The 26,808-nt window shown below is 48.2% G+C and overlaps 2 protein-coding genes across 15 annotated transcripts in view; both read right to left on the bottom strand.

Annotated features, from left to right (window-relative positions):
• The window catches only part of LOC135243072 (calcium-activated potassium channel subunit alpha-1a), a 166,514-nt gene extending 158,195 nt beyond the window's left edge, over window positions 1-8,319 (bottom strand). For 3 of the 14 annotated variants that reach the window (XM_064314585.1, XM_064314645.1, XM_064314656.1), the window contains exon 1: window positions 7,164-8,316. In XM_064314585.1, coding sequence (XP_064170655.1) covers window positions 7,164-7,403 — 240 coding nt within the window. In that variant the 5' untranslated portion in view covers window positions 7,404-8,316. Of the gene's footprint in view, window positions 1-7,163 lie in introns of all 14 variants that reach the window. The other 11 variants (XM_064314619.1, XM_064314680.1, XM_064314627.1 and 8 more) reach the window with 6 other exon arrangements.
• Window positions 8,320-10,423: 2,104 nt separating this feature from the next.
• The window catches only part of dlg5a (discs, large homolog 5a (Drosophila)), a 50,526-nt gene continuing 34,141 nt past the window's right edge, over window positions 10,424-26,808 (bottom strand). Inside the window, exons 12-35 of the mRNA XM_064314564.1 lie at window positions 26,626-26,753; window positions 26,287-26,462; window positions 25,793-25,896; window positions 25,624-25,716; window positions 24,191-25,111; window positions 23,945-24,071; window positions 23,460-23,604; window positions 22,730-22,851; window positions 22,237-22,326; window positions 21,752-21,920; window positions 21,005-21,082; window positions 19,913-20,094; window positions 19,082-19,190; window positions 18,768-18,914; window positions 18,669-18,686; window positions 18,338-18,521; window positions 17,498-17,646; window positions 16,327-16,497; window positions 15,479-15,675; window positions 14,897-15,040; window positions 14,479-14,606; window positions 13,968-14,077; window positions 12,156-12,265; window positions 10,424-12,021 (exon numbers count right to left, since the gene is read on the bottom strand). Of these exons, the coding sequence (XP_064170634.1) occupies window positions 11,918-12,021; window positions 12,156-12,265; window positions 13,968-14,077; window positions 14,479-14,606; window positions 14,897-15,040; window positions 15,479-15,675; window positions 16,327-16,497; window positions 17,498-17,646; window positions 18,338-18,521; window positions 18,669-18,686; window positions 18,768-18,914; window positions 19,082-19,190; window positions 19,913-20,094; window positions 21,005-21,082; window positions 21,752-21,920; window positions 22,237-22,326; window positions 22,730-22,851; window positions 23,460-23,604; window positions 23,945-24,071; window positions 24,191-25,111; window positions 25,624-25,716; window positions 25,793-25,896; window positions 26,287-26,462; window positions 26,626-26,753 (3,906 nt within the window). The 3' untranslated portion in view covers window positions 10,424-11,917. The remainder of the gene's footprint in view (window positions 12,022-12,155; window positions 12,266-13,967; window positions 14,078-14,478; window positions 14,607-14,896; window positions 15,041-15,478; window positions 15,676-16,326; window positions 16,498-17,497; window positions 17,647-18,337; window positions 18,522-18,668; window positions 18,687-18,767; window positions 18,915-19,081; window positions 19,191-19,912; window positions 20,095-21,004; window positions 21,083-21,751; window positions 21,921-22,236; window positions 22,327-22,729; window positions 22,852-23,459; window positions 23,605-23,944; window positions 24,072-24,190; window positions 25,112-25,623; window positions 25,717-25,792; window positions 25,897-26,286; window positions 26,463-26,625; window positions 26,754-26,808) is intronic.

Genomic DNA, 26,808 nt, shown 5'->3' with positions numbered 1-26,808 from the left:
TCAGTGTTCATTAATCAGTGTGCTGTCATGGTCATGGAATTAGAATTAACCAGGAAGCTGTGGCTTTGAGCTTCAAATGAAACGGGTTCCTCAAACATCTAGCGGTCTAAATTGATAAAAAGCACCCATGAGTAATTGGCCCAGGAAAATGATGTCTGCTAAAAACATATATATTACAATGATGATAATTTGGTGCAATATTTAATTCATTCCGATTCCCATTATGACTTAAAGTGGCTCTGCCTTTGTGACTCAAAAGGCTCATATTGTGCAATTAATTGTCCTTTTCAATGGGTCATATTTTGGGTGTTATCTTTATTTATATCGGACAAGGATAACCAAAACTAACCGGCACATGTACCTTAAACATAACACAAAACACTATAACATAGAAGTAATATTGAAAAAATAACCAACAGACAGACTGGGTATGCACAGCTGTGCATCAAAATCAATAAAGCATGACATCCAGAGTCCTGCCTCAAGCCTCCCTGTAATAAAAAGAAGAAGAAATAATTGCATTTTTAGAGCCTTTTATTGTGCTTCAAAGTGAGATAATGACTTCTGCCTCTCACTATCTTTACAGGAGAGTGGGGAACACGCCTCAGGTGGCACCGATGTCAGGATCTGGGCTCCACAGAAGGGCTCCTGCATCCATGTTTTTACCCGGAGCACTTAAGTGCGCATCCACCTATGACCTGCCCAGGACCCACAGGGCTGCTGAACCAGCAGTTTACCCCCCGTCAGGCCTGACTGCACACTGACCGCTCTGCTGCAGAGAGTGCCGACGAGGCAGAGCGAAGGGTCGTAAATAGCACCGCCGCTAGGGCTAGCGACGACGGGCTTGCGTGAGCTCTCCGTGGTTCTGAACGGTAGCGTTAGCGCTCAGCTACAGCTAGCTGCGGCCCGCACGATTAACGCTGTCAAACGACGAGACGCTGCACACGCCAACGCCAAGGTGACCAGCGGATCCCAGCGGATCCCAGAGGATCCCAGCGGATCCCAGCGGCGAGCTGAAAAGCTGTCGCCAAGTTTTGCGTTCTTTATTACTTTAGTTTGTCTTAGTTTATTGTTTTTGCCGGGAACCCATGAGGGATAAGAGTGAAGGTGTTCAATTATTTGTTTTTGTGTTGGGGTGGGTGCACTCTCTGTCTCTCTCTCGAGTGGCAAACAACGGCGTTTCCCGGAACTGCCGCATCTCCGTCCCAGGGGTGTCACAAGGGCGAGTGACACCAGTATAAAAATCATCACTGCATATGCACTACTGTATCTACTGTATCAAGGGAAGCTCGGTTCACTGGTTCAGTTCCAGGCTACTGTTGCACCCTTGTTGCAAAACCACAAGCCTGCATCAAAGTGCACAGTCCAGCCACAAAACTGCTCCTCAAAAGCCTCTCCTGTTCTTCAGCTGCAGCAGGCCTATTGTGGGGCCACCGGCAGGTGAAGCCAATCAGGTAATCAGCAGCTTGTTAAAGTGGAGCACAGGTGAAGAGAGAGAGAGAGCGAGAGAGCACAGCTCACATGCAGGAGGTTAGTTCAATCACCTGCATGTAACAAGGTGCACAGCCCAATGTGGTTGAATGACCAGCTGCATATATGGATAACCTCTGTAAGGTACCAAAGCTAAAGATGTCAGTTCAGCAAATTAATCCATACAAACCTGAGTGGATCATTATAATCACACACATTTCAGAAGATGGATGCAGACTGACATTTGTGCGATGATTTCCGGCAGAGAGAATTTCTCCCGTCTAAAACCACATCCCTTCTCTCCAGTCATTATAAGTGAGGTCACACAACAGATCAAACCACTGTGATGCATTATTAAAAAATACCAATCTGAAAATATCACTTCTATATATAATACACGCCACATATAAATATTGAAAATCAATTGCGCTGTGACGGCACATCTGACAAACTGGGACATTAATTGGAAACACCTTTACATCGAAAATCACAACCTCATCAATTTAACATCAAGACACACGTCATAAACCCGCAGGACTGGCTGCCCTGTGTGAGTGAGAAGTAAAGACACTTCCGCACACCTTGATTTATCTGAACGCAGGCGCTTCAGAACAAAAGAGGGCCTCCTCTGTTCATCGACCCGTTTAAAGGCCGTGGTTTTCTTTAGCAATTCATCCTCAGTTTGTTAGCAGGAATTCCCCAAACAACTCCTTACGGCCAAATATGTACGGAGAAATTTCACTGTCAATTTTTGCAAAACCAGACACAAAGTAATAATTGCAGAATGGCAGTGACATATGGAAGGAGATGTTCCCATACATTATACAGGACTGGCAGCCATTCTTCAGGTACTGTAAATCATTTGTTCTGACACTTCATAACAAAGCTTTGCGTGTGAATGTTTCATCTAAACTGAAGTGCATCATATTATGGAAGTGATTGAATGAAAAATGACATTCATAAAATTGCTCGTCTTGTCTCTAAATGAGAAATACTCCAGATGATTAGTGGCATCTCTGGTAAACTGTGTGTATTTCTCATGGAAAACGTCTGCGTAGGACGCACAGCACAACAGGGTTAAAACCTCCTCAGACACACGGTGCATGTTTGATACCCCCAACACTGCCTCGCCTCTTAATTGGGATACATGGCGCTACTTAAAAATGTGTTAATAATTGATGACGAAAGTAACAACAGAAGACTGCAGTCATACACAATGTTCTTGCATCTGTGGACACGCGTGTGTGTGTACATGCGTGTGCATACATGTGTGTGTATATGCACCTGTATATCAATGTGTTTACAGAATTAGAGCCAAAAGCATTCTGTCCACAGCACAGTGTCCTGGAGCCCCCAGACCCCCCGGCTCGCTTTGGCGGACGTGCTTTGTGCCGAGCGACCAATCGGCTGACAGACAGCAGCAGCGAGACAAAGACGTGCCGGACAGAGCGTCGTCGCGGCGACAGACGAGCATCGCCATGGTGCAGAAGAGCCCTGAAGGTTAGAGGGATGTCCTCTGCAGCACCCCGCCCCCCTCCCCCCCCCGCGGCCCGCCCGCGGCCCCCCCACCACTAAACACATCGCCATTACCTCCCATAACAGCCACTTAACTCTGCGCTCTCCGAAGGTGAACCCAGACGCATCCATCTCTGCCGCATTCCCGGATGAGCGTCAGAAAACCTAGCTCATTAGCGCGGTTCCACTGCTCATTGAGTCGGTTCTACAGCTAGCTCCATTAGCATCCTGGTTCTACTGCTAGCTCCATTAGCATCCTGGTTCTACAGCTAGCTCCATTAGCGTTCTGGTTCTACAGCTAGCTCCATTAGAGGTCCGGTTCTACTGCTAGCTCCATTAGAGGTCCGGTTCTACTGCTAGCTCCATTAGCGTCCTGGTTCTACTGCTAGCTCCATTAGCGTCCCGGTTCTACTGCTAGCTCCATTAGAGGTCCGGTTCTACTGCTAGCTCCATTAGCATCCTGGTTCTACAGCTAGCTCTGCTCTGGGCTTGCGGGAGGAACTGGGGGGTCGTTGAGTTACCCAGATCTGAAAATGTCAGATACGGCGTCTTCCGTCTGTGAAGGAGACTAGTCAGTAGCCAGAGAGTCCATAACAAAGTTATTCAGGATTCAAGATTTAATATAGCTGCAGCCTTCTGTAATGTGTGCTGTGTAATACAATACACACACAGTAATATATGGCTTGTAGAACATATATTGACTTACTGTGCAGGTCAGTCCCATATGTAATAGGTTTCCCATTTCAGAAACAGATTAGGTGGGTGTGCATGAGTCGAGAGGCTCGATCAGTGTCACCACAGCACCCGCAATAAGAGGCAGAAAGGCCTTTGAAAGCGCACTCTAGCAAACAAGCATGTCAATTACCCCCACCCCCCACCCCCCCGGCCTGATGCCCGGCGTGTCCACCCAGACCCCCCCCCCCCAGCGAGGGCCTCGTATAAGGAGCCCGGCCGCCGCCCCTCCTGTGTGGACGGCACGGCGCACGGGGCCGCCTGCAGCTGGGGGCCCTGTTAATGAGAGCAACAGCTGAGGGGTGGACATGAGCCCCCGGCCAGGCCTGCGCCCGTCACGCTGGCCCCACGCCAAACATGGGGGGGGCACCAGCCTGCGATACACCCCCTTCAGCAAGACCCCCCCCCCCTCCCCCCGTCACACTGTACGGGCACACCCAAGACCCCTCTTTAATCTCAGTGCATCGCCAACGAGGCTGGACTTCACCCCCACAGCCAGGCGGCTTATCCCCAACTGAACAAACTATTTCAACTGGAGTCGTCTCCTCGTTCGTTTTACTCTGCGTCACGCAGGAATGAAAGGCCTTGCTTAAAGGCCATGCTCGCTTTAAGTTGTTATGCGGTAATAAACTGCATTACAAAGCCGAGCGGATTGATTCAAGATTCCCAGTTGGCTTTTTTTTTCTAGCAGGAATCAAAGGCAAAGCACCAGTAAAATGGAGTGCAATTTGTTGTTGCATTGAAGTGTAATGACTTGAATATCAATACGTTCAGAGAGAAACAGACTTTGCTGAACTGGGTGAAGAAATGATGCATGAATGAGACAAATCCCAAAACTACACATCGTCAGCAACATCACTGCTCACAATTATGGGTGAATTAGCAACATTACTGCTCACAATTATGGGTGAATTAGCAACTTTACTGCTCACAATTATGGGTGAATTAGCAACATTACTGCTCACAATCAGTGAATTAGCAATATTACTGCTCACAATTATGGGTATATTAAACCTTCACCTAAAAATTGGAACTTTTTTTTTTTTTTTTTTTTTTTTTTAAATGGCATGAGACTGAACGTAATTTCTAATTTGGAATGTCCTGAATAACCTGAAAACCGAGCCACGCCCAAGTGTGAACCCCACGGCCGATTCGGGTCTGCACAAGACGGCCTTAGATTTTTAGAGCCAGTTTTAGCAGCACGCAGGGCTCGTTTGGGGGCCTGGAATGAGCCTGTCGGGCACGGTGATGGAGACAAACAGGATCAGCGCTCGGCCTGATGAAGGAGGCAGCGTGCCGAGCTGCACCAAATCCCTCCTCCTCTTCCTCCTCCTGCTCCAAGCCTCTTATTTGTCTCTTGAAAGAACCAACGCCAGGACATATACAAACAAGTTCAGAAGCTGATAAACCAAAGCGCAGCTCAGGAGAAATAACAGCACAGAGAGATAGAGAGAGAGAGAGACAGAGAGCGAGAGACAGAGACAGAGAGAGAGTACGCAGGTCTGAAATGCTGACCATCAGAACACACCATTCCACACGAGCCCCATGTTCCCCAACACCAAAGAAAAAGGATATTTACATGCTGGTCTGTAAGCTAGCATTCTGTACATACGTATCTTCACTGCTGGTCTGTAAGCTAGCATTCTGTACATACGTATCTACACTGCTGGTCTGTAAGCTAGCATTCTGTACATACGTATTTACACACACTGGTGTTTTAGGGAATTAAGCGGCCTCTCATGTAACACAAGGACTTCGGGGTATGAGGCCAGAAAGCAGCTTGTCTTGTTGACAGACCCCGTGTTGGTAGAGGGGCCTGGGTAGCATGTCTGCTGTACCTCCCAGTCAACAAACCAGTAAAAAAAATCATAGAACTACTGCTAACAAGTGAAAAATAAATAAAACAAAAGTTAATGTTAGAGACAAAAACAGTGCATTTATCTTGAACTGTTACCATAATTTCATTCAATACACACTTCTGTCCAGAGAAAATATTCTAATCCATACATATTGTTTAGAAAGCAATGATTAAAAAGACAACATTAGCGTGCAGTGTGTAATCAGAAAATTTAAATGCTAATTTTAGGATTCAGGATTCAGCACCAGTTCGGCTCAGTTAGTTAAAAACGCACCTCATTCAGCCTGAGAATTAAAAGGTAATGAAGCACAGGAGATCACAGGTGTGTCGAGGCCAAGCCCTTTCGTTTTAACTACAGTACCCAGCTCCGAGAAACGCTTAACATCTCACCACTTATGCACGTGCGCTTCTCAAGACAGTCGCCGGAGAATCTGGCGCGACATTGAACAGTTTCAGACTGACAGTAATGGTAGCACTAAGTCCTCCCGTGCGAACAAGGCGAGTCACCGATCCACTTTTCATTTCCATTTGTGTGAAAGGAGCAAGCTGACAGGAAAAGACGTATGGAAGTGAACGCCATTCGAGCAGAACACCGGAAAGCCAAGAGCCGCGCTGGGGGAGCACGATAGGACTTAATTCTACATCTGATGAGAGATCTCACACAAAACAAGCACATAACTTCCCACGGAAAATATAGTGCAAGACACAGAGAGCTACGATGCACAAATCTGACTTAAAACAAGACCACACCAATTAGAGTGTTTAAACAACGGATGGCAGCACCCTATATGAAATGACTTTAGTGTGCGCAGTTAAGATAGTAGATAGATTACAATAACACCGAATCCTCTGATAACCTCAAATGAAAATGCTTCACATCTTTTTCCCATGCTTTTTTTTTTTTTGTTGTTGTCCGGTAACCCAATATATTTACAATCCGAAGTAATTTTCATGAACAGTAAAATAGGAATCTACATCATCAACATGTTGGCCTACAATACGAAATGTACGGATGTAGACAGCAGGATACACAATAAGGCCTGTGCACGGACGCAGGCAGCGGAGATCACCGCCGTCCTCAACAGGTTGGGCTTTCCAGCAGATTCAAAGTCAGAAGCAAACAAGCACCTCTATTTAAAAATCAGAAGCAGCTGCTTCAGTCTCCATAGCCACACACGAAAGACTGCAAATCCACCCTATTAGTTTTCAAATATTTCATATAGCTATGACTTTATAATATCATTTTAAATGTTCTGTGTTATAATTATGATCAACAAATGCGCACGTTGTAACCTGGCCAGTGTTAATTCAGTGTTTTTCTGAGCAAAAACCGTGAGATTGGGCGGGGAGATTACTTTAAAGGGAATGGTGACTCGTTGAAAACGACGTGCCAACATGACCGGTTAATTCAGTTTATGTAGAAAACGAATCCAAGGAGGGCCTATCCAATATCAGAGTGGTAGCCAAGAAAATTATGAAATGATCGTGGGCTGTAGTTAAACACCCGTACAAATAACGTGGCAGTGTAGCATTATTTCATCGTGTAAAACAAAACATAAATTGATTATTTAAAAAAAAAAAAAATTACCTTGCTTTTGATGTTGCAGTGGCAGCACACAGTCCACAGGTATTTGAGAGTTCTCCAGAGAAGAATAATGAAAAGACCCCCGAAGAAAGTGACCATGGACGAGGCCAGAAATGCCCACCACATGCGCTGGCCACTGCTGTCACAGGGCACGTCGGGCGAGAACGGGATGATCACGTCCATCTTAGATATAAATATAGACGACGGCTCCGGATTTCTGTTATTATTGATATTACTATTCATTATACTGCTGCCGATAGCTTTTGAAATGTTTCCATTTGCCTTAGCTAGAATCCAGAGGCTTCGGCGAGCTCCGGCCAGCGCCGCCTACCCCACGCATCAGCCATATTGCTTCAAATATCCTCCCTTCAATAATATTTAACCCGTTTTCTTCGATACGGATCGATCGCTTCTAAAAAATCTGTGACGCACTGGCGAGGTTGACTTCAAAGCCCGAACAGCTAGTCTGTTGCCCACAGCAAAACGCATTAAAACTCGCACTACAACGACGCCCGTAGGAATTAATTTTAGGTCAAATCAGGCATTTTCAAAACCTTCAGGTACAATTCCATTTGTGAGATCTCTTCATTTCGCAGCCGCGGCTGCTGCTGTCGCGTTTGAATGTTGACAAAAGACACTAAACCGAAGCCACTGGGCGAGCTAGCTTTCTTCCATCTGGGAGACACACAGTCAGGCAACGGCAATCGATTTATCTCTCACGAACTCCACCTTGTCGATAACCTAAAGGGTTTTCAGCTGCGAAGACCTCTCGCGCTATCGGGCGTTCGCCGCTTTCTTGACACATCGGGTGGAAATAAGGCGCTTTGTTTTTATTCCCCGGAACGATAACTGTTATTTTGGTCAATGTCGCGCGCTCCTGTTCAGTCCCGTCTGCCCGTCCACAGCGGCCAGCTGATAGAGGCTGTCAGATCTGCTCAAAAGATAGCCATGGAGATTTACAGGTAGGAAGGCGGAGCCTATCTGCAAAATGGGCATTCGGCGCGGATCTGTTTATTCCAATGAACCGCTATCTGTTCGTATGTTATTGCATCCAGATTATGCGGGCGCATTACTACATTACTTTTTACTTTTATAATTATTAAATGACGCGTCGCTTTTTATCCGTATTCCTCTTTTTAATCAGCCAAAGTTCCAGTACAACGTCATATATGGCTGGATTAAATATTTTCCTGCCTACTTTAACAGCATGTCTCAGTGACTAGAATACAAAATAAAAGACGACCGTCCCACTTTTTATGGGGGTTTTAATAATGAAACAATCCGCTCAACACCCGCCCCCCTCCTCCTCACCCGCCGCCCCAAACAATTCCAGTTTTTAATGGCATGTAAACAATGCGTTAGCACGTTGTGTTTTCTGAAAGGAAATAATCCTGCTATATTTCCTTTCATTTTAAAGCGTAAGTGCTGAAGATGTTTTTCTTATTTTCGGGGAAAAGACGTGATATCGGTGGGGCTATTCCCGACGCAGCCAACGAAAACAGGCAAAAGAAACAGGCTGTCAACACCCACCACCCAAAGGCAGGAAACGGGGATTGTGCACAGAAACTGGGAACCTGTTGAGTAGCTGCAAGTTTGTGTTTAAATTGAACTAGAACTGAAGGCGGTCCTAAACCACAGTTAGAATGTTAAATCAGCTGTGCGCGTAATTACGCAAAATAAAACGAGTCTAATTATTATTAAAAACGAGAATTGTGCCATATGATATGTGGGTGTTTACACGATAGGTTAAATAAATCTAATTGGGTTGTTTTTATTCCGAAACAGGATTGCCAATTCGCCGATATAGCCGTTTGGATTATCACTGGGGGGGAAAAACACGGATTTGATACTTACAAGGTGCAATACGATTTACTAATTTTTCGTTGGACATTTTACTCTGACAAATAATTGTACCAATTACGGGAAACAACAGGGATCTTTGAAAGGGGCGACGTGTGTACCACTCATGGCAATACATTTGTTTCATTAGTGGCCTATCCACTCCAGCACCCCGTGTATTCCAACCCCAGGCAATTGGCCCTGCTACTTCACAGCAATTTTTGGAATGCCCTGCCGGTGGGCCGTCATCTGTTCCAATATGAAATTGACCCCTGGAGCTAATGAGCGCGCGCATGCCTCGGGTCTGCCGCGCAGGACAATGAGCTCGTTTAGAATGCTCACACAAAGGTTGTCATAGAGATGAGGAAAAGTTATACCGACATTTAAGCCTTTATGGTTCATACATAAGAATTGGCAATCTTCGAGGTTGTATTAAAGACTTTGGAAACTAGGCTATATACAGTTATCTGAAATTCACTCAGCTTTTAGAATACGTGTCTGTTCCATTCTTTTAAGCCTTGAAACTGTGCGAATCATCTTGGACCTGGTTGTAGTGTGAAGGTCACCAAGACCAGGTGGTCTGTAAGTGATGGAGCACTTGGCCTGCAAATGTTAATTGTAATTCAGTCACATGCTGTGAATATTAATAATGATTATACTTTTATTAGATATGAAAAATCAATGAAATATGGAACAAAACGCAAGGAAATGATTCCTATTTGGAGGGATTGCATTGAGCCTGGGATGAAAGGAAATTGATTCCTAAATCTCCCATGATTTTACTGTTCATGTGGATTCATTAGGTATGGACCATAAACACATAAGGAAGTACGATTTCACATGGAACAATTAACAGGAATGATCCTTACATCACCATCATCTTAATACTTCATATTTCCCTAATGATATTTAATGTCCATGAGCTGGGGATGGACTGACAAAACAACTAGGCTCTTTACTCCTCCTAGTGGATGTTATATGTATAACATGCTTAATTTTTAAAAATCCAAATGGCACTTTTATAAAAAGCAGAAAAGGTCTCAAGAAAAAAATAAAAATGAAACCACCACGTGGATGTGTATCATAACTCATCATAATTATATAGAACAATAAGATTATATAGAATAATAATAACATTACTGCCCTGACAGTAATGTCCAGCTTATTTTATCTTCACCTGCTGCAGTAAACAGGCTGCTGAAGGTTGTGAGAGCACAGAGGTGTGTACATATTCTCATATGCACTGACAGAATTTACTGCAGACCAAGGTTTTCGTCCCTTTGTAAAATAACAGGATCTAGGATGAAGAAGGTGAGGCTTGTTGGGCGTCAGTGAGAGGAAGGCTAGTGTTCTACGGGTGCAGTGGAAGAGAGGTCTAACAGATTTAGTAAATTAATAATAAACAGACAAATACCTAAACCAGGTTTTGTGGTACAGAAAAATGACTTTTATTCTCATTAATTTCTTAACATTTGATACAAATCATATTTTTAATAAAGAAAATCCCAATCAGAACAGTACCTGTCTGTTTCACGTATATCCTGTCAACCCAGCCAGGCCTAGGAAGAGCTTCGTCCCTCCCATGGAAAATCTGACGCTAGCGATCCTGCCACAGTTTGACATTAAATTTACTTTTAATTACAAGGTTCTTAATTTTTTAACCCAATAAGTCAAACTTTAGGACATATTTTTCTTGGAAAAACTGTGCAAGAACACATCCCTTTTTCAAACAAGGAGCATCTACTTTCTCCAATAAAGGTAAAAACAAAAAGGCCATTGTATGCCTGGCAATAATGAAATGTTAGGAACAGTTGTGATATACTCAAATGTACACTTGCTTGTACAGTACAACTATAGTACCTAGAACATGATACAAAATTATCCGATATCTAAATGCAACTCTGTGAGAATGGCACACAGATTTACAAGTGCAAAACAAAAGCAAAACAAATGGAGATACTGGAGTTTGGCACCACATACAGGGGTGGGGGCATTGCATTGAAGACCGACTGAATCACCATTTATACATTTAACTTACTGTGCCTCATACTTGAATTAAAAAAAACCCACTTAAATAATAAAAAAAAAATCTATAACACTAACACAGATTAAACGAGGAAAAGTTTTAGAGTCATGCAAAATTGCACCAGGATGATGTTTTTTAAATAGATACATTAAAAGAGACAAAACAAACAAATAAAAACATAACAGAAAAAAACATGCTAATCGTTGCTAAGAGCTGACTACCAACTGCTACACTTTACTGGGTCCACGACCCAGTTATTAGTTAATTAGACATTAAGTGGATAGAAACAGAAACAGAGATTAATAAAACACAGTGGTCTGTCCTGTAAAGGATTGAACTGAACTGTTTTACATTATTCTGTTAATCCCAACCCCCAAGATAACCCTGTTGTCACACGCTCAGTTTGAAAAGGCACTTCCATGTGGCCAGTAAACTCTTCACGCACATGCATCAGCTTCATCCTTATGACAAAGTTTTATTTGGGGTGACGGACTGTGGGGACGGGGACGGGGCCGGGGTGCGGGTGGGACACTACGGGAAAAGTACACATTCAAGTAAGCGTTACGTAAAAATACTCTGAAAATATTCTGTTTTTGTAAACGAGTGTTTCAAATGCAGCATCACTAACAAAGTCATACGCTCTGGAAGGAGGTGGGAGGGAAGAACAGAACCAGAGACAGGAAAACGTCAGTGCTATAGGAATATCTACCGCTGCAGAGAAGTGGAACTTAAGCTTTGTGTTACAGGTTATATCGAGCGCAGTAAATAAAGTGATCATGGTTTGAGTATGTTCAGTGTATTGTACCCCTTCATTTAGTTAAGGTTTTAGTGTTTTTATTTGTACACAGACACAAGGCTGCAGGGTTCAGGGTTCGGGGTTCGGGGTTCAGGTCTAGGGCGATCCATCCGGAATCCACAGGACTTTACTCTGCTCCTGATCAACAATGGTCACAATCTGAGTGCAAATGTAGGACAAACTCCCGCCTTGGACAATACCTGGGAAAGGGTTTAAAAAATATGAATTAATAAATAAAGTGCCAAGATGCTCAGCACTGCTTTATTACAGTACATACACAGACACCGCATGCACACAGTAAAGTGCGTGTAAAAAGGATGTTTAAAAATCCGACCTGTGAAGAATTTGCTGTATTCCGTTTCTGTTTTCTGTGCAATCTCAAATTGCTCCTTGGAATGTTTTTGAGAAACTTTATCCCGCAGGAACACGGGGTCTTTCTGTTCCCTGTTTGGCGGGAAAAGAAGATCAGATCAGATCAGAGCGGAGCTTACGGTGAAACTGCGTAATTACCAACAGACTTTTCCATTCTGCGACCCCAGCACAGCTTCGCACAGCAACACGTATTACTGCACAGAAGCATGCACTCCACAGAACATAAATCACTCCCAGACACTAGAGCCAAAGCACTCCACCCATAATAAAAACAAAAATGGAAAAATGAAAGGTTAAAAAAAAGACCTTTGGCGGTGTGGAACCGCATGCTTGTGGGATGCTCTCTTTAGCGGATATGAGCGGTGACTGTTGGGTGATTAGCATTGCTAAGGGTTCACCGCAGTGGCCAACCATACTAATTCACGCGTCCTTAAAATGCTACAAAGATAAGGCGCCATCGAAATGCAATACATAATTGATTTAAAAACCACGTATGTAGTATTTAATAAATTCAACAGAATCAATATTTTATGGCTGTCTATGACCATCCGTTATTGTCGTTATTATTATTATTACTCAGAGAGCTGGACAGAGTTGGGAGCTGTGGTGACGCCATGATTCTCTTTAGTGAAACGGAACGGAGACCTGGGGGCGCGAGTCTCCCACGCACGGGAGCGCGAGGGCGAGAGGGGCGTGGCCGGCACTCAGCTGAACATGAGCCGGGCTTAGTACCAATCACGCGCAGGGCGTGCACGTCTCGGGCGACAGAGCGGCTTTCAATTAGCTGCTTTCAGTTAGCCGCGGTTATCTTTTCACCCGCCCGGATGAAAAGTGTCAGAGCGGGAGCTCTTCGCGTTTACCTTCGGCTAAATCGCAATTATCCCGTAAAGGCTGAAGACGGGTGGTGGAATTTCATTCCGATTCTGCTTTTTAATTAATGCTGTTCGCGGCGGCTGGGGAGCGGATATGTGCGCGCGGTAGTGTTTTTTCCCGCCCGAGCTTTATAACGGATACCACTGCAGAGAGCACTCTACAGCTACGAGCACTTTCCAGAACGAGCACTGCGTTCAAGTGTTTGGAGGGAAAACGGATTTGTTTCACTGTTTTCATTAGTTTGGGAGACTAAGAGGGGATAACTGGATAAACCTCAATTCCTCTAGGCCCGTTTCAATGCCAAATTTTAGCAGCTGCCAAATTTGTAATACAATGTATTTCCTTAGCAGATATTAACTTGGCGAGGACGTCGTTTAAGGCTACAGCCGCAGTTTCAGTAATTGACAGTACAAAAGTTTTTTTTTTTTTTTTAAATCTGCTATATTCACTCATGCTTGATGCTTCAGTAGAACTATTCCTACTTTTTACTTTTAAAAAATGTTATCTCCCTAAATGTCCAAAATAAATTCGGAACTAGAAAGTTTCGGGTTGGAGACAGATCGATAGCCACTCAGAAGACGTTACCATTTAATTTAAGTTCTTGGGTATCCACATTACCATCTTGGTTTTCAACTTCCTTTTAGAGTCAATCGATTTCCATTTAAAAACATGGATTTTCTCAAGGGGGATGTTTTGGAAAAATAATGTGTTAATGATTTACAAATAAAAATTTCATAAACTGGCAAAGCAAAAAAAAAAAAAAATTCCATTAGCATGGAGGGGGAAAAAAATCAGTGCAATGATGCATGAAAGCTTTCATATGCCAGTTAATAACACACTTAAAACGCAAAAGACATCTTACAGAAACAAATGTCTTTGTAGAAGGAGTGCGGCCACTTACTTTATCTGCTTTGCGTTTTTGTAGCGAATGAAAATGACGATTGGGTAAATGTGAACGCTGTGAAGCCTTTCGATGGCGTGAGGGGCAATGTCAAGCAAACAGTGACAGTCCTATGAGAGAGAACGACAGCACAGTGTCCAGCACGCTGTCAATGAGCAATGAGTGACAGCACACACAGAGTGTCCCCAAAACGCACACATCTGAAATTAACTGCAAAGGGGTCTGGCATTTTGACAGAATATAACAGTTTGAACATTCTTAAAATGACATTTAAAGCTGACTTATTTCCAACAGGGTTCACTTCAAAACTTTGTTAGCCACATGTCAGTTCAAGTGAATGAGTACTCTTTCCATACTAATAAGGCCAAGAGAATGAGTACTCTTTCCATACTAATAAGGCCAAGTGAATGAGTACTCTTAACACACTAATAAGCCTTACTTTTCCTTCCCTTGCCTATAAAAAGTATTAAAAACAGGAGTAGTGAAGGTGATGTGGAAAGACAGAGTGTACCTTCTCTGTTATTTCCTTAATTGAAGCCACAGTGGTCACGTCGAAATGGCCGCTCCTCCTCTTGTAGTCGATGAAGAGGCAGTCCTTCACCCCGCGCTCAATCGCCTGCTGAGAGGCCTTCATCACTTCTGAAATTCAAACCCAGAGGACACACACATTAGCTTCCGCAAAGACACTCTGCGAAAACTTTATTATATTTCCCAAATCACATTTCAACATGTCCTGCTCAGCCAGTGGGCCAGAGAACGGGCCTTTGAGATTTCGCTCGCAGAAATAACACCTCTCTGAACTCACACAACCACTCATTTCAAATACATTCAACAAAATGCATAATTCATAAATGTGCAAATAATCAAGTCCTTTGACTGCCAGAAAAAAGAAAATAGAATCCTTGTTATGCTCAGGAGGGAAATCTCACCGAGGAGACATCGGCAGAACTTCCCCGGAGACTCCTTCACCAGCATGTCCTTGACCGCGTCCACCAGTGGACCCAGAACCAGGACCGGCCTGGGGGCGGAGCACTCCACCTTCTGCACTCTCTGATAGGCCAGGCTCACACAGTCTGCAACCAACCGCACAACAGAAAACTTTTGACTGACACGTTTGAGACGCCAATGCAAACAGAGGCCCATAAAGACGATTTCAGGCCAAGATCTTTCACAGAGGCAGCAGGAGCTTTCCAGTCTGGTAACTGTGGAATGTCCAATCATAGGGCAGCGAGACACAAACGCATCAGCTCACTGTAACCTTCTCGCCATTCCGCCACTTTAACTGAATGAGTCGGTGTGATAGGAGACGCTTCAGGAGCGGAATGGAGTCGGTGCGATTGGAGAGGCTTCAGGAGCGGAATTGCATCAGTGCAATTCAAAAGGCTCCAGGAACAGAATGGAATCGGTGCGATAGGAGAGGCTTACCGTCCAGGAGCGGGATGGAATCGGTGCGATAGGAGAGGCTTACCGTCCAGGAGCGGGATGGAGTCGGTGCGATAGGAGAGGCTTACCGTCCAGGAGCGGGATGGAGTCGGTGCTGACGGCGTCGAGCGCCAGCAGGTCCTTGCCGTCCTTGGAGCCGCTGCGCTTGTGCTTGTGCTTCCGGCGGAAGAAGGAGCGGCGGGCGGCGGCCGACAGCGTCTTACTGGAGCCGCCCTCGTCCTTCAGCTCCGACATGCTGTGCCTGCGGTAGAACTCCTGATCCATCCTGCGGAGAGAGGCATGGGGGCAGTGTCAGAGCGCGGAGTCACAGAGTCAGAGGCTGAGTCTCAGGCACAGAGGCACAGGCACAGAGTCACAAGTAGAGAGGCACACTCATGTGCACAAATATATAGTCGTCGTGTGGCCTACGTCGCAGCCTAAGATTTGTATGACCTGATCGCCAGTTGCACCATTGTTGACGTTGCCTAAATCAGGATGTTGAGTCTCAGCTACAGACAGGGTTAGCCGAGTGCTGTGCGTTTGTGGCACAAGCAAACACTATCACCAAGCACCTTCCAGTGCCGTTGTAGTGTCACTGCACGGTGCTAGAGGGCGCTCACGAGTTAGCCAGTATATCACATATGCCATTCATTTACCAAACAGTGAGGAGTACACATTGTAACTAATCCACAAGCACTAACAGACTTTTACAAATTGAAGAGAGTAGCTGGTATTTACATGTGTGTGCATGATAAGTTTTGAGAGCCAAGACTATCCACGCTCCATTTATTTATCTGTCATGAGTGTGGCATATGGTGGAGACAGTGGCATTTATATGGTTTTTGACTATGATGTGCAGCATATGTTAAAGTTGATGACTCGTGTACATGTGACATCAGCCCTTAGCTACGCTAGGTCAGGAGGAAGCATCACCCACATGTATTTGCTGGGGATCTGCCCTCTCTCCAGCTTCTGGGCGTTCTCGTCCAGCTGCCAGGCCATCCAGAACCCGAAGCTGCCCTTCGGCAGGGTGTCGTCCACGTACAGGATGTCGTCCTTCTTAAAACTGAGCTCCAGCTCCATCTCTGCAACTCGGTCATAAAGTGCTCTGAGGAGGGGAAGAGGGAGGGAGAGAGAAAGAGAGAGAGATGGAGAAAGAGCGTGGGAGGGACGGAGAGAGAGAAGGAGATGAACTGCTGCACTGGGAAGTTAATGGAAAGGCTGAGGTAGCTTTTACAGCTGTGGCTCCCAACCCTGTTCCTGGAGATCTACCATCCTGTAGGTTTTCATTTTAACCCTAATTTAGCACACCTGACTCTACTAATTAGCAGTTCAAAGAGACCTCTAGCTGCTGAATGAGGTGCACTTTGTTAGGGTTAGAGAGAAAACCTACAGGACAGTAGATCTCCAGGAGCAGGGTTGGGAGGCACTGTTTGGGTTGCCAGATCGTATTTATGGTGGATTTCCTCAGACTGAACAGGGTTGGGAGGCACTGTTTGGTTTGCCAGATCGTATTTATGGTGGATTTCCTCAGACTGAACAGGGTTGGGCATCCCTGTTTGGATTGGCAGCACGTATTTACGATGGATTGCCTCAGAGTGAGAACTAGGGAACAGTGACAGCTGTGATGTGATTAATGACATTTACCCAAAACAAACACACAAGGCTATTTCTGTGCAGTGAAGCATGCTGAAATGTTTACTTAGCCTGCTAGGGGCAAGCATGGGTTGTATGGGCAGTTTAGTAAATATAGAAACAAAAATAAAAAGATAAAACATTTGTAATGAGCCATCTTGTATTACACGTAGCATGCTACTACACACATGAAGACACGGGCAAACGCGTGGTCGACACCAACGTAAACACACACTGAATGCAGAGCAATTAGCCTTTCCCCAGAGATACTCACCAGCTGTGAACAACAGAGTATGCTTTAACCCTTTCAGGCGTGACATCACACGTGTGATTAGAACGTTCTGAGCTGAACATTCTAATGCTGATGTCACAATCACTACTAGTGACTGAAAGCAGTGCAGTTCTAGAACATTAAGATTTAAAAACCCCACTCTTCACAGGGTTAAACTAGCACGAGGCTACGGGTTTGGTACCTTATGTAGAACCCGTCTCCAGGAGCGTCCTTGAGCGCGGTGAACTCGTCGATGCGGTGCTGAACCTTCAGTGTGACCGTTTCTGCAGGCTTGAGCATCTCCAGGTAGGCCTCCTCCGCGGTCCTGTTCCTCATGGAGGCCGAGCAGTACTGCCGAAGGGAACAGGAGGAGAGGGGATGTGAGCGCGTGCGGAACAGGAGGAGAGGGGATGTGAGCGCGTGCGGAACAGGAGGAGAGGGGATGTGAGCGCGTGCGGAACAGGAGAAGAGGAGATGACCATCACCCGACCGCACCTCAGAGCGAGCTCGACCGACAAACACTAACGTTAGTACACGGTTGGCTGGGCACCCCCGCATCGATTTTCTGAGCGGACAGATGGTGCAGGAGGAGTGGCTGTCCCAGGGTGCACAGCTGCAGCACTGCGCAGGACAGATACTAACAGGCGCTGAGCCAAGTGCACACGAGCCAAGCATCGAGAATCTGTCTTACGCTACAGCCGTCATGTAGGTTTTCATTCCAAGCCTAATCTGGCACACCTTCTACTGACTGGCAGCTCAATGAGATCTCTAGCCGTTGAATGAGGTGTGCGCCATGTTAGGGTTGTACTGAAAACCTACAGGATGGTAGATCTCCAGGAGCAGGGTTGGGCAGCCCTGCTCTAGCTGTTGAATGAGGTGCGCTTTGTTAGTGTTGGGCAGCCCTGCTGTAGATAGATGCAGCCGTGCCAGTGTGTGGGAGCGGAGATGTGAGAGAGTGACGATTGTTATGGGAGAACGCAGACGTCCTGAACAGGAAGTCACAGCCCGGCTTCCTGTCGGTGGACCCGCGCTCCCGGCCTACCTCCAGGATCATGTCCCCGGGCAGCAGGCCGTCGGCCATCTTGGCCGGGCTGTCGTCCTCCAGCTTCTCCACGAAGATGCCGCGCAGGTTCCCCCCGCAGATCTGCACCCCCAGCTCCACCTGCGTCTTCCTCAGCGTCACCGTCCGCGGCTCCGGAACCTTCCGCGCCGGCTCAGAGGACATCCTGCGGAGACAGAGGCGGGAAGGCGGGAACGAATCAGGATCGCCTGCGCTTGGACCGGGGGCTGGTCTGTTTGGAGGGGGTCATGCTGAGGCTGCTCACCTGATGGGCTGCGGGCTGGGGTAGCTTTGGGATGGGGGCCTGGCTCACCTGATGGAGCTGCGGGGGCTGGTGGTAGGTGGTTTTGGGGCATGGGTGGCTCCTGAGGCTCGGGTGTGGAGGTAGTTTTGGGGGGGTCATGGGGCCTGCTCCCTGATGGGCTCGGGCTGGTAGTGGGGTCTGTTGAGGGGCATGCCGTCCTGCTCGCTCAGGGTGTCGATGGTGGAGTGATTGTCGGGGGTGGTGGCCCCACTGCCTTGGGGGGTCGACTGATTGCTGATTGGTTCCATTCGGGAGCTAGAGGAACAGCACAGAAACGGTTAGGAATGAACTACACCACTCTGCCCACTTACTGTAATTATCTTACAGGAGCGTGGAAAATAACCCCTCAGAATAACACATATGGTTACGTCTGATGTATAAAAGCACTGTTCATATTTAAAAGGTTTGATTAGGAGCCCCACCTGGACCGCGAGTGGTTGCCCAGCTGGTACATGTGAGGGTTGTACTGTGCCAGGATGGTGATGGTGTCGCACTGCTGCACAATGATCAGCGCCTGGCTTGCCGTTGATCCTTGTACTGAGAACGTGAGCGTTAAGACCATTAACCCTGTCCTTACTGCACAGGACAATGACGACATAACCCTGTCTTACTGCAGGACACAGGCCGACATTCCCGTCTACTGCAGGACAATGACGACATTAACCCTGTCCTTACTGCACAGGACACCAGGCCGACATTAACCCTGTCCTTACTGCACAGGACAACTGACCGACATTAACCCTGTCCTTACTGCACAGGACAACAGGCCGACATTAACCCTGTCCTTACTGCACAGGACAACTGACCGACATTAACCCTGTCCTTACTGCACAGGACACCAGGCCGACATTAACCCTGTCCTTACTGCACAGGACAACTGACCGACATTAACCCTGTCCTTACTGCACAGGACAACAGGCTGACATTAACCCTGTCCTTACCTCAGGGTGACAGATCTGCTCTGAGCTAAAACAGCACTAGGGGTACAGGAGCCTCATTTGGCTCTATGGCTCACTACAGCGCTATGAGAGGGACTATGAGACAAGAGATGTGCTCTGCTAATAAACCAACTGTCATTTACTGCTTCTGACCAATCAACATCACGCAGGTTGGGCCCAATTGGAGGTGGGAATCACAGCAGTATACCGCTGACCTACAGAACCACAGGCTGCGCCAATCTTTAGAGAGAGAGGCACAGAAAGAGTTCTGCGACCGTGGCATTTCAGAAAATGTCAAATGTGAGCAGAGCAGACTGAGCAGAGCAGGTCGTACCTCCAGCAGCTGGTCCCCAAACTCCAGCCCGGCCTGGTGGGCGATGCTGCCGCCCGTCACCTTGGAGACGAAGATGCCGCCGTTGTCGCCGCTGACGATGGAGATGCCCAGAGGCTCGGCGCCCTTGTGCACGATCACGTTACGCGGCTCCTCCAGGTACGGCCTTCCGGAGGAAACACACCTTCACTCAGCCAATCAGGAGCCATTTTACTGTACTGCAACATGCATGCACACACGCACACCTTCACTCAGCCAATCAGGCGCCATTTTACTATACTGTAACACGCACGCACGCACAACTTCACTCAGCCAATCAGGCGCCATTTTACTGTACTGTAACACGCACGCACATGCACGCACGTGCGCACACGCTTGCACACACACACGCACCTGAAAAGGACACATTATGTACCTTCATGCAGGTTGTCCTTTTTATGGCCAAATATTGTTAAATATGAAAGCCAATCATATTGAGTTTAGAGAGTATTTTAAACAGGGCGACATTCAGTCTTGCATTAAATGCCATTTTTTATGAAGTTTTACTTGTTTAAACCTTCATTTCATCCCTCACTTCACCATGCAGTATCATGCAGTCATTCTGAGCAGAACAGGCATGCCACAACACAGCACACTTCTAATGGGACACTTTATACGATTTTCTAATTAATACGCGAACATACTAAACATCCTAAATGCTAAAAGCTAAAATACGGATGCATTTTTTTTTCTACAAGAATGAAATTAATTTACAGAAGGGCATGTCCCAAATTCCCTCCCCTGCAATTTTCCTCCAGTTCCTTGGGGGATGTTTATTGGATGATCCATAAATTAAATCGATTTGTGCGTATCCATTTCACACGGACGCAACCGCAAACTCCCCTCGGGGAAAAACGAGATCCAATCACGAGCGTGGGGAGTCTGGCCAGACGAGCGTGCGGCGGGGATGTTACGGAGACGTTACAGATGCGTTAGGGACACGCTGGGGGAACACTCACAGGCGGGACGGGTCACTGCAAACACGAGCAAAGCTCTTTTTTGGGACATCCCCTTTGTGACACCAGCGGAGCACAAACCTCAGGCTTCTGAGAGAGGAGAATCTAGGCCTAGGAGCCACGGGGATTCTCAGAAAGGATCTGTTACGGAACAGATATCTGAAAGATTCACAGGAGCCCAGAGAAAGGGAGGAAGGGAGAGAGGGAGAGAGGGAATGAGAAGACAGAAGCTGGAGGACGAGTGCAAATAAAGACGACAGGCAGTTGACAGAAATGAACGAGCGAGGGAGGAGAGAGAGGGATGAGAACACATGATGGAGTCAGAAAACAGCAGAGATCAGAGTAACAGAGCGGCACAGGAAATCCCACAGAGAGAGAAAGAGAGAGAGAGAATGAGAGAGAGAGAGAGAGAACACACAGACCAACCCTCTACGACTGTTGTGCACCCCCCCCCCCACTCTAAATCACTGGTCTCCATTCCTGGTCTTGGGGGGCCGCAGGGTCTGCTGGTTTTTGTTTTCGCCTCAATATCAGCAACCGACCCAAGAAACCAGATGAGGTGAGTCAACTGTGTAATCGACTGCTTTAACTGACCAATCAAGTGCCGAGTAAAAACAAAAACCAGCAGACCCTGCGGCCCCCCAGGACCAGGAAGGAAGATGGCTGCTGTAAATGAAAGCATTACATAACACAGGACCCAAAGGGCCATTTCAGCCTGAAAGACTTCCAGGTACAGGCAGCGTGTCCCACAGGGTGAGAGACAGCGGGGAGGGGGAGGGGCGCTTCATTTCGGCATTTAAACGTCCCGCCGGCGGTGTTCCAGCGCACCTGTCCTTCCGTCGCTCGCCCACGGGCACCGGGCTGACCGATATCCTGGGCAGGGTGGAGATGGAGCTCTGCGATTGGCTGCTGGCGAAGGAGGAGGTCTCCAGGTTGAGGGGGGACTGAGGAGGGGTGATCAGGCTGGGGCTGCTGCACTCCGAATGGGACAGAGAACCTGGAGAACCGGGGTAGAACCGGGAGAACCATTCAGCACAAAAACACCGCTGAACCATTACAACTCCACAGAGAACCTGGAGAACCGGGGTAGAACCAGGAGAACCATTCAGCACAAAAACACCGCTGAACCATTACAACTCCACAGAGAACCTGGAGAACCAGAGTAGAACCATTCAGCACAAAAACACCGCTGAACCATTACAACTCCACAGAGAACCTGGAGAACCAGAGTAGAACCATTCAGCACAAAAGCACCGCTGAACCGGTCCAATTCACTCTCTGTCAGGCCGAAGGACGACAGGCTGAGAGCGCACCTCTGTCAGAGCCCAGCATGGACCGGGGGTACCGGGGGGTGGAGGGGATCTTAATCCGCTCGGTGCGGTACTGCAGGTTACTGGATGAACCTGTGGGAATAAAATCATAATAAACAACAGGCTCTGACCACACACACATGCATACATGCACACACATTTCACAGAACACACACTGTATCGTGTAGTCCAGTGTCAAATAATCATTTGAAAAACAACCGTTTACATGCCAGTAATACCCTTTAGATACCATTTCTCCAAATTATTGACAGTAAAAAAAATTTTCTAAAATATATTTTGCCAATACTGAGACCAAATATGTTCACAATCGCACATGCTGGTTAGTAACAGTCTCTAAATGCTCAGGGACACGTAGCAGTTGGGTCACATCCTAGCGTGTGTAAAGCGCTGGAGCGTTGTGTGTGCATGCGAGGGGACGGGCGGGGTGGACGGGCGGGGGTGGACGGGCGGGGGGGTGGACGGGCGGGGCGCTGACCCAGTCTGGCGCTGGACGGCAGGGAGTTGGTGTTGTGCGGAGTTCGGCTGCGGGACGACTCGGAGAAGTCGCTGGAGCGCTTGTGGCTGAGGTCCAGGCTGAGACGGCCCTGGTGCTGGGGGCTGCGTTTGGGAAGGGGGGGGGGGGGAGAGGTCAGTGAGAGTATGAACTCTGCAGCTTCACTCTAAAGAGGCTGAACCCTCAGCCCTGCACCTCCGTGGACTTGCTTTACGAAGCGCTGAACAAATACTCAGAATTTCAATGTCCACCAGAAATGTCTTTCTTAGAAAACAGTGAGCCTGGCATCATCGACCTCCACGACGGGCATTACGCAGGTTATGGGATAAAAGCTGGCGCTTCTTTAAATGCGTTGCTCATCTGAGAGAGATGTGCACGCAGGCTAGACTGCATCTCGGTCTAAGTGGCCACACTTTTACTCCCCGAGTTGCAGAGATGTACGGGAGAAACAACACAACGCGTGGGCGTCTATGCATGCTGGGGAAAGGGCCTGTGACCAATTTGTTACGCTTAATTTAATTCTACAATTTTTTTTCCTGACTGAAAGGCCTTTATCAGGACAAAGAGACAACACCAGTTCTGACGCACTTCACATACAGAGAAAGAACAGCCCAAGGTTTTTAAAATCAGAGTCGTGTGGTTGTGGAGTTGGTGGAGCAGAGCTCTGTAAGATCAGAGTTTCGTGTCTGGTTGCGGTGCTCGGGGTGAGTACCTGGGGTGGGAGTGGGGGTGGCAGATCTGGCTGGGGACCGAGGGGCAGTTACTGGTGTGGACCCGGTGGCTCCAGGCCGTGTAGATGGGGTTCCTCATCACCGCGGTAACCGCCGGGCACGGGGCCAGGCCACGGTGAGCTGAGTCTGTGGGGACAGGGAAGATTAAAAATCCAAAATGAGAAAATTAACAAGGCGTTCACACACCCACCGTCTCCAGCCCCGCCCAAACACACCCACCCACCTTCTCCAGCCCTGCCGAAACAGATGCGGACTTTGAAGAAGCTCGCTCTCTGATGCTCATTGTAATTTACACACATAACCCTACTGCAAAAGACCAGCAGAATGCAAAGAGAGTGTAATTACACAGAGCTCCAAAGATACACAAGCAGTAAATAAACCACCAGCGGATGGGGAACTCGGAGGCTGTCAGAAAGGGCGTCTGATTTAAATTAGGGGGGAGCCAACGGGACATAAGGGCACTCACGTCCCGCCATGGAGCCGTTGTAGGCGGGGGGGGCGAAGCCCACGCTGTGGCGGTGGGGCCGTTTGGGCGAGTAGCGCATCATCTCCGCGGGGTCCGGGGACTGCTCGTCGTTAGAGAAGCTCTGCACCTGCCCAAAAACACACCCACACCCCCGTCAGTCCCCCTGTCAGAAGTCACAGTTAAATAAGTGCAGTCAGAGTTAAATACTCAGAGTCAGAGTTATATAAGCAGCGCTCAGTCAGGCACCTGCAGCGCTGCAATGGGGATCTGCAGGGGGGTCATCCTGCGTCGCAGGGCGGGGGCCGATTTGGGCCTCTGCCTCTTCACCTCGGGCTCGTCCCCCCCCCGCCGGCTCAGGTCCTCCTCGCAGGACTTCCTGCCGCTCAGGCCCTTGCAGTCGGCCCCGCCCTCCAGGAAGTAGTGGTTTCCGTTGCGGTCGCGCCCGGTCTCCAGGACGACGGCGTCGGGCTTGGCCCCCGGGCCGGGGGTGGGGGGCGGAGACCCCGCCGTCACCGTGGAGTCGGAGGCGGAGCTGCTCTGCTGCTTGTGTTTGAACTTGAAGGAGTCGCTGCGCGTGGGCGGAGTGGGCGGGGCCTGCGTCACCTCCGCCGCGGACGCCTGCGGGGAGTGGGCGGGGCGGTAGTCCAGCTTGGAGGGCGTGTCCGGCCGCTTGAAGGCCTCGGCGTCGAAGATGGACTTCCTCTGCTTGGGCACCTTGAAGATGGACAGGTGCGCGCCCGGCTCCGCCCCCGAGCCCCCGCCCACCACCATCTTGGGCCAGGTGCCGCCGCTGTGCTTCTGGGCGTGGCCCTTGTCCAGCGTGGTCTCCACGGTGACGCAGTCGGCGGCGGCGGGGTCGAAGGTGAACGGGCGCTTGTCGTAGCAGCGCTCGGGGAAGACGGGGGCGCTGAAGGGCCCGGGGGTGGGCTGCTCGGGGGGGGCCCGCAGGGGGAGGGGGTGCAGGCACAGGGGCGCCTCCTCGGGGGGCTTCTTGCCCTCCCCGCCGGCGTCCGGGTCGAAGATGTCCGTCTGCGTGGAGCTGTTGTGCTTCAGGTTCCGACAGTTCCGCACGTGCACCTCGGACGCGTGCAGCCGGCAGTTCGAGCTCCTCTCCGCGTCCCGCAGGCTCTCATACAGGTTCTGCCCCGAGCAGCTCTGCGGGAAGAACTGCCCCAGAGAGAGGGGGCAAGAGAGACCCGGCGGGGACTGTGAGCTTCAGCAGTACCCACACTTTACTCTAATCAAGACTATCAGGTTAAAAACCTCTCAGCCTGAACATTCTCATAAACAAGAACACCGTGACACTGATGTACCATGAGAGCGCCAACAGCTCCCTCTTGTGGAGAATCTTCCTTTGGCTAAATGTGAGTGAATGAGTGAGAGAGCGTGTGAGAGTGTGCGAGGGAGTGAGTGAGTCAGTGAATCAATGAGTCAGTATGAGTGAGTGAGTGAGTTACCAGGTCCATGAGGTGACTCATGTCTAAAAAGTAGATAAGTTCTGCACAGAAACAATCTGAAGCTCAATAATTAGGTAGCTGAACATTTAACCTAGCAGCAAGAGAGATTTGTCCCTGTAATACTCTTTCATACAGCAGTCCCCGGGGAAGCTGAGTGTTTATGAGAGGCCTACAATGTGGGAGTTGATCGGAGAGTTGATCAGGGAGTTGATCAGGGCTCACCTTCATGAGCGAGAGGCTGAGAGAGTCGTGGCAGTTCCTCAGCAGGGACTCACACTCACTCAGAGACTTGTTATCTAGTGCAATTCCGTTGATCTGCAAAGGAGACAGGGTCAGTACCGCACGCCCGCCGCAGCTGGTGTGGGTTAGGGTTAGGGATGGCGGTACTTACGGCGATGAGCCGGTCTCCCGCCGTCAGGGACCCCTCCCGCGCGGCTGGGCTCCCGGGAACCACAGAGGCCACAAACACACCGCTCTCCAGCCCAACACCGCAGTCTGCAGGGCAAACACAGAGCTCAACACTACAGCTCAACACAGAGCTCAACACTACAGCTCAACACACCGCTCTCCAGACCAACACCACAGTCTGCAGGGCAAACACAGAGCTCAACACAGAGCTCAACACTACAGTCAAACACGCTCTCAGCAACACACATCGCAGGCAAACAAATCAACACAGACTCAACACTACAGCTCAACACACCGCTCTCCAGCCCAACACCGCAGTCTGCAGGGCAAACACAGAGCTCAACACTACAGCTGAACACAGAGCTGAACGCTACAGATGAACACTACAGGTAAATGCTGAAGCTAAACACTGGAGCAGAAAGTAAATAAGATGATTCATACACTTAAGAAGAGCTTCACACTATGAAAGTCTCTGACCTTTGTGTCCCAGCAGATTTAAGTGGACGGGAGTAACGATTCTTCCGCCCAACGACTTCCTCCGGCGAACCACCATGTTGATCACCCCCCCGCCGCTGAGGACGGCTTTGATCACCTGCTTCCTGTCCTTATTGGTCAGGTCAACGTCATTTATCTTCAACAACCAATCATTCACTCTGTGGGAGAATTAAAAAAACAGCTTTAATGAACCATCAGAGTCATTTATATTCAAACAACCCATCATTCACTCTGTGGGAGAGTAAAAAACAGGGAGTTTTAATGAACCATGAGAGTTAATTTTATTAATTTATTTGGGGTTTTGCAAGCTCTCCACTTTACCTTAACCTTCCTTCTGCAATACTTCCTTTGTCCACCTTGGTAACGAAAATTCCACAATCGCCTGGTAAATATGGATCATTTACCCCCTCCGCTACATCAAACCCGAGTGCTTTCAAATCCATGTCCTCCTGCAGAGGAGAAGCCATCATTACAAACACCTGCGGTTAATACACAAACCCACCG

This window comes from Anguilla rostrata, chromosome 2, assembly GCF_018555375.3.
Source record: "Anguilla rostrata isolate EN2019 chromosome 2, ASM1855537v3, whole genome shotgun sequence".
Taxonomy (NCBI): Eukaryota; Metazoa; Chordata; class Actinopteri; order Anguilliformes; family Anguillidae; genus Anguilla; species Anguilla rostrata.
This window is presented reverse-complemented; position numbering and strand designations above follow the sequence as displayed.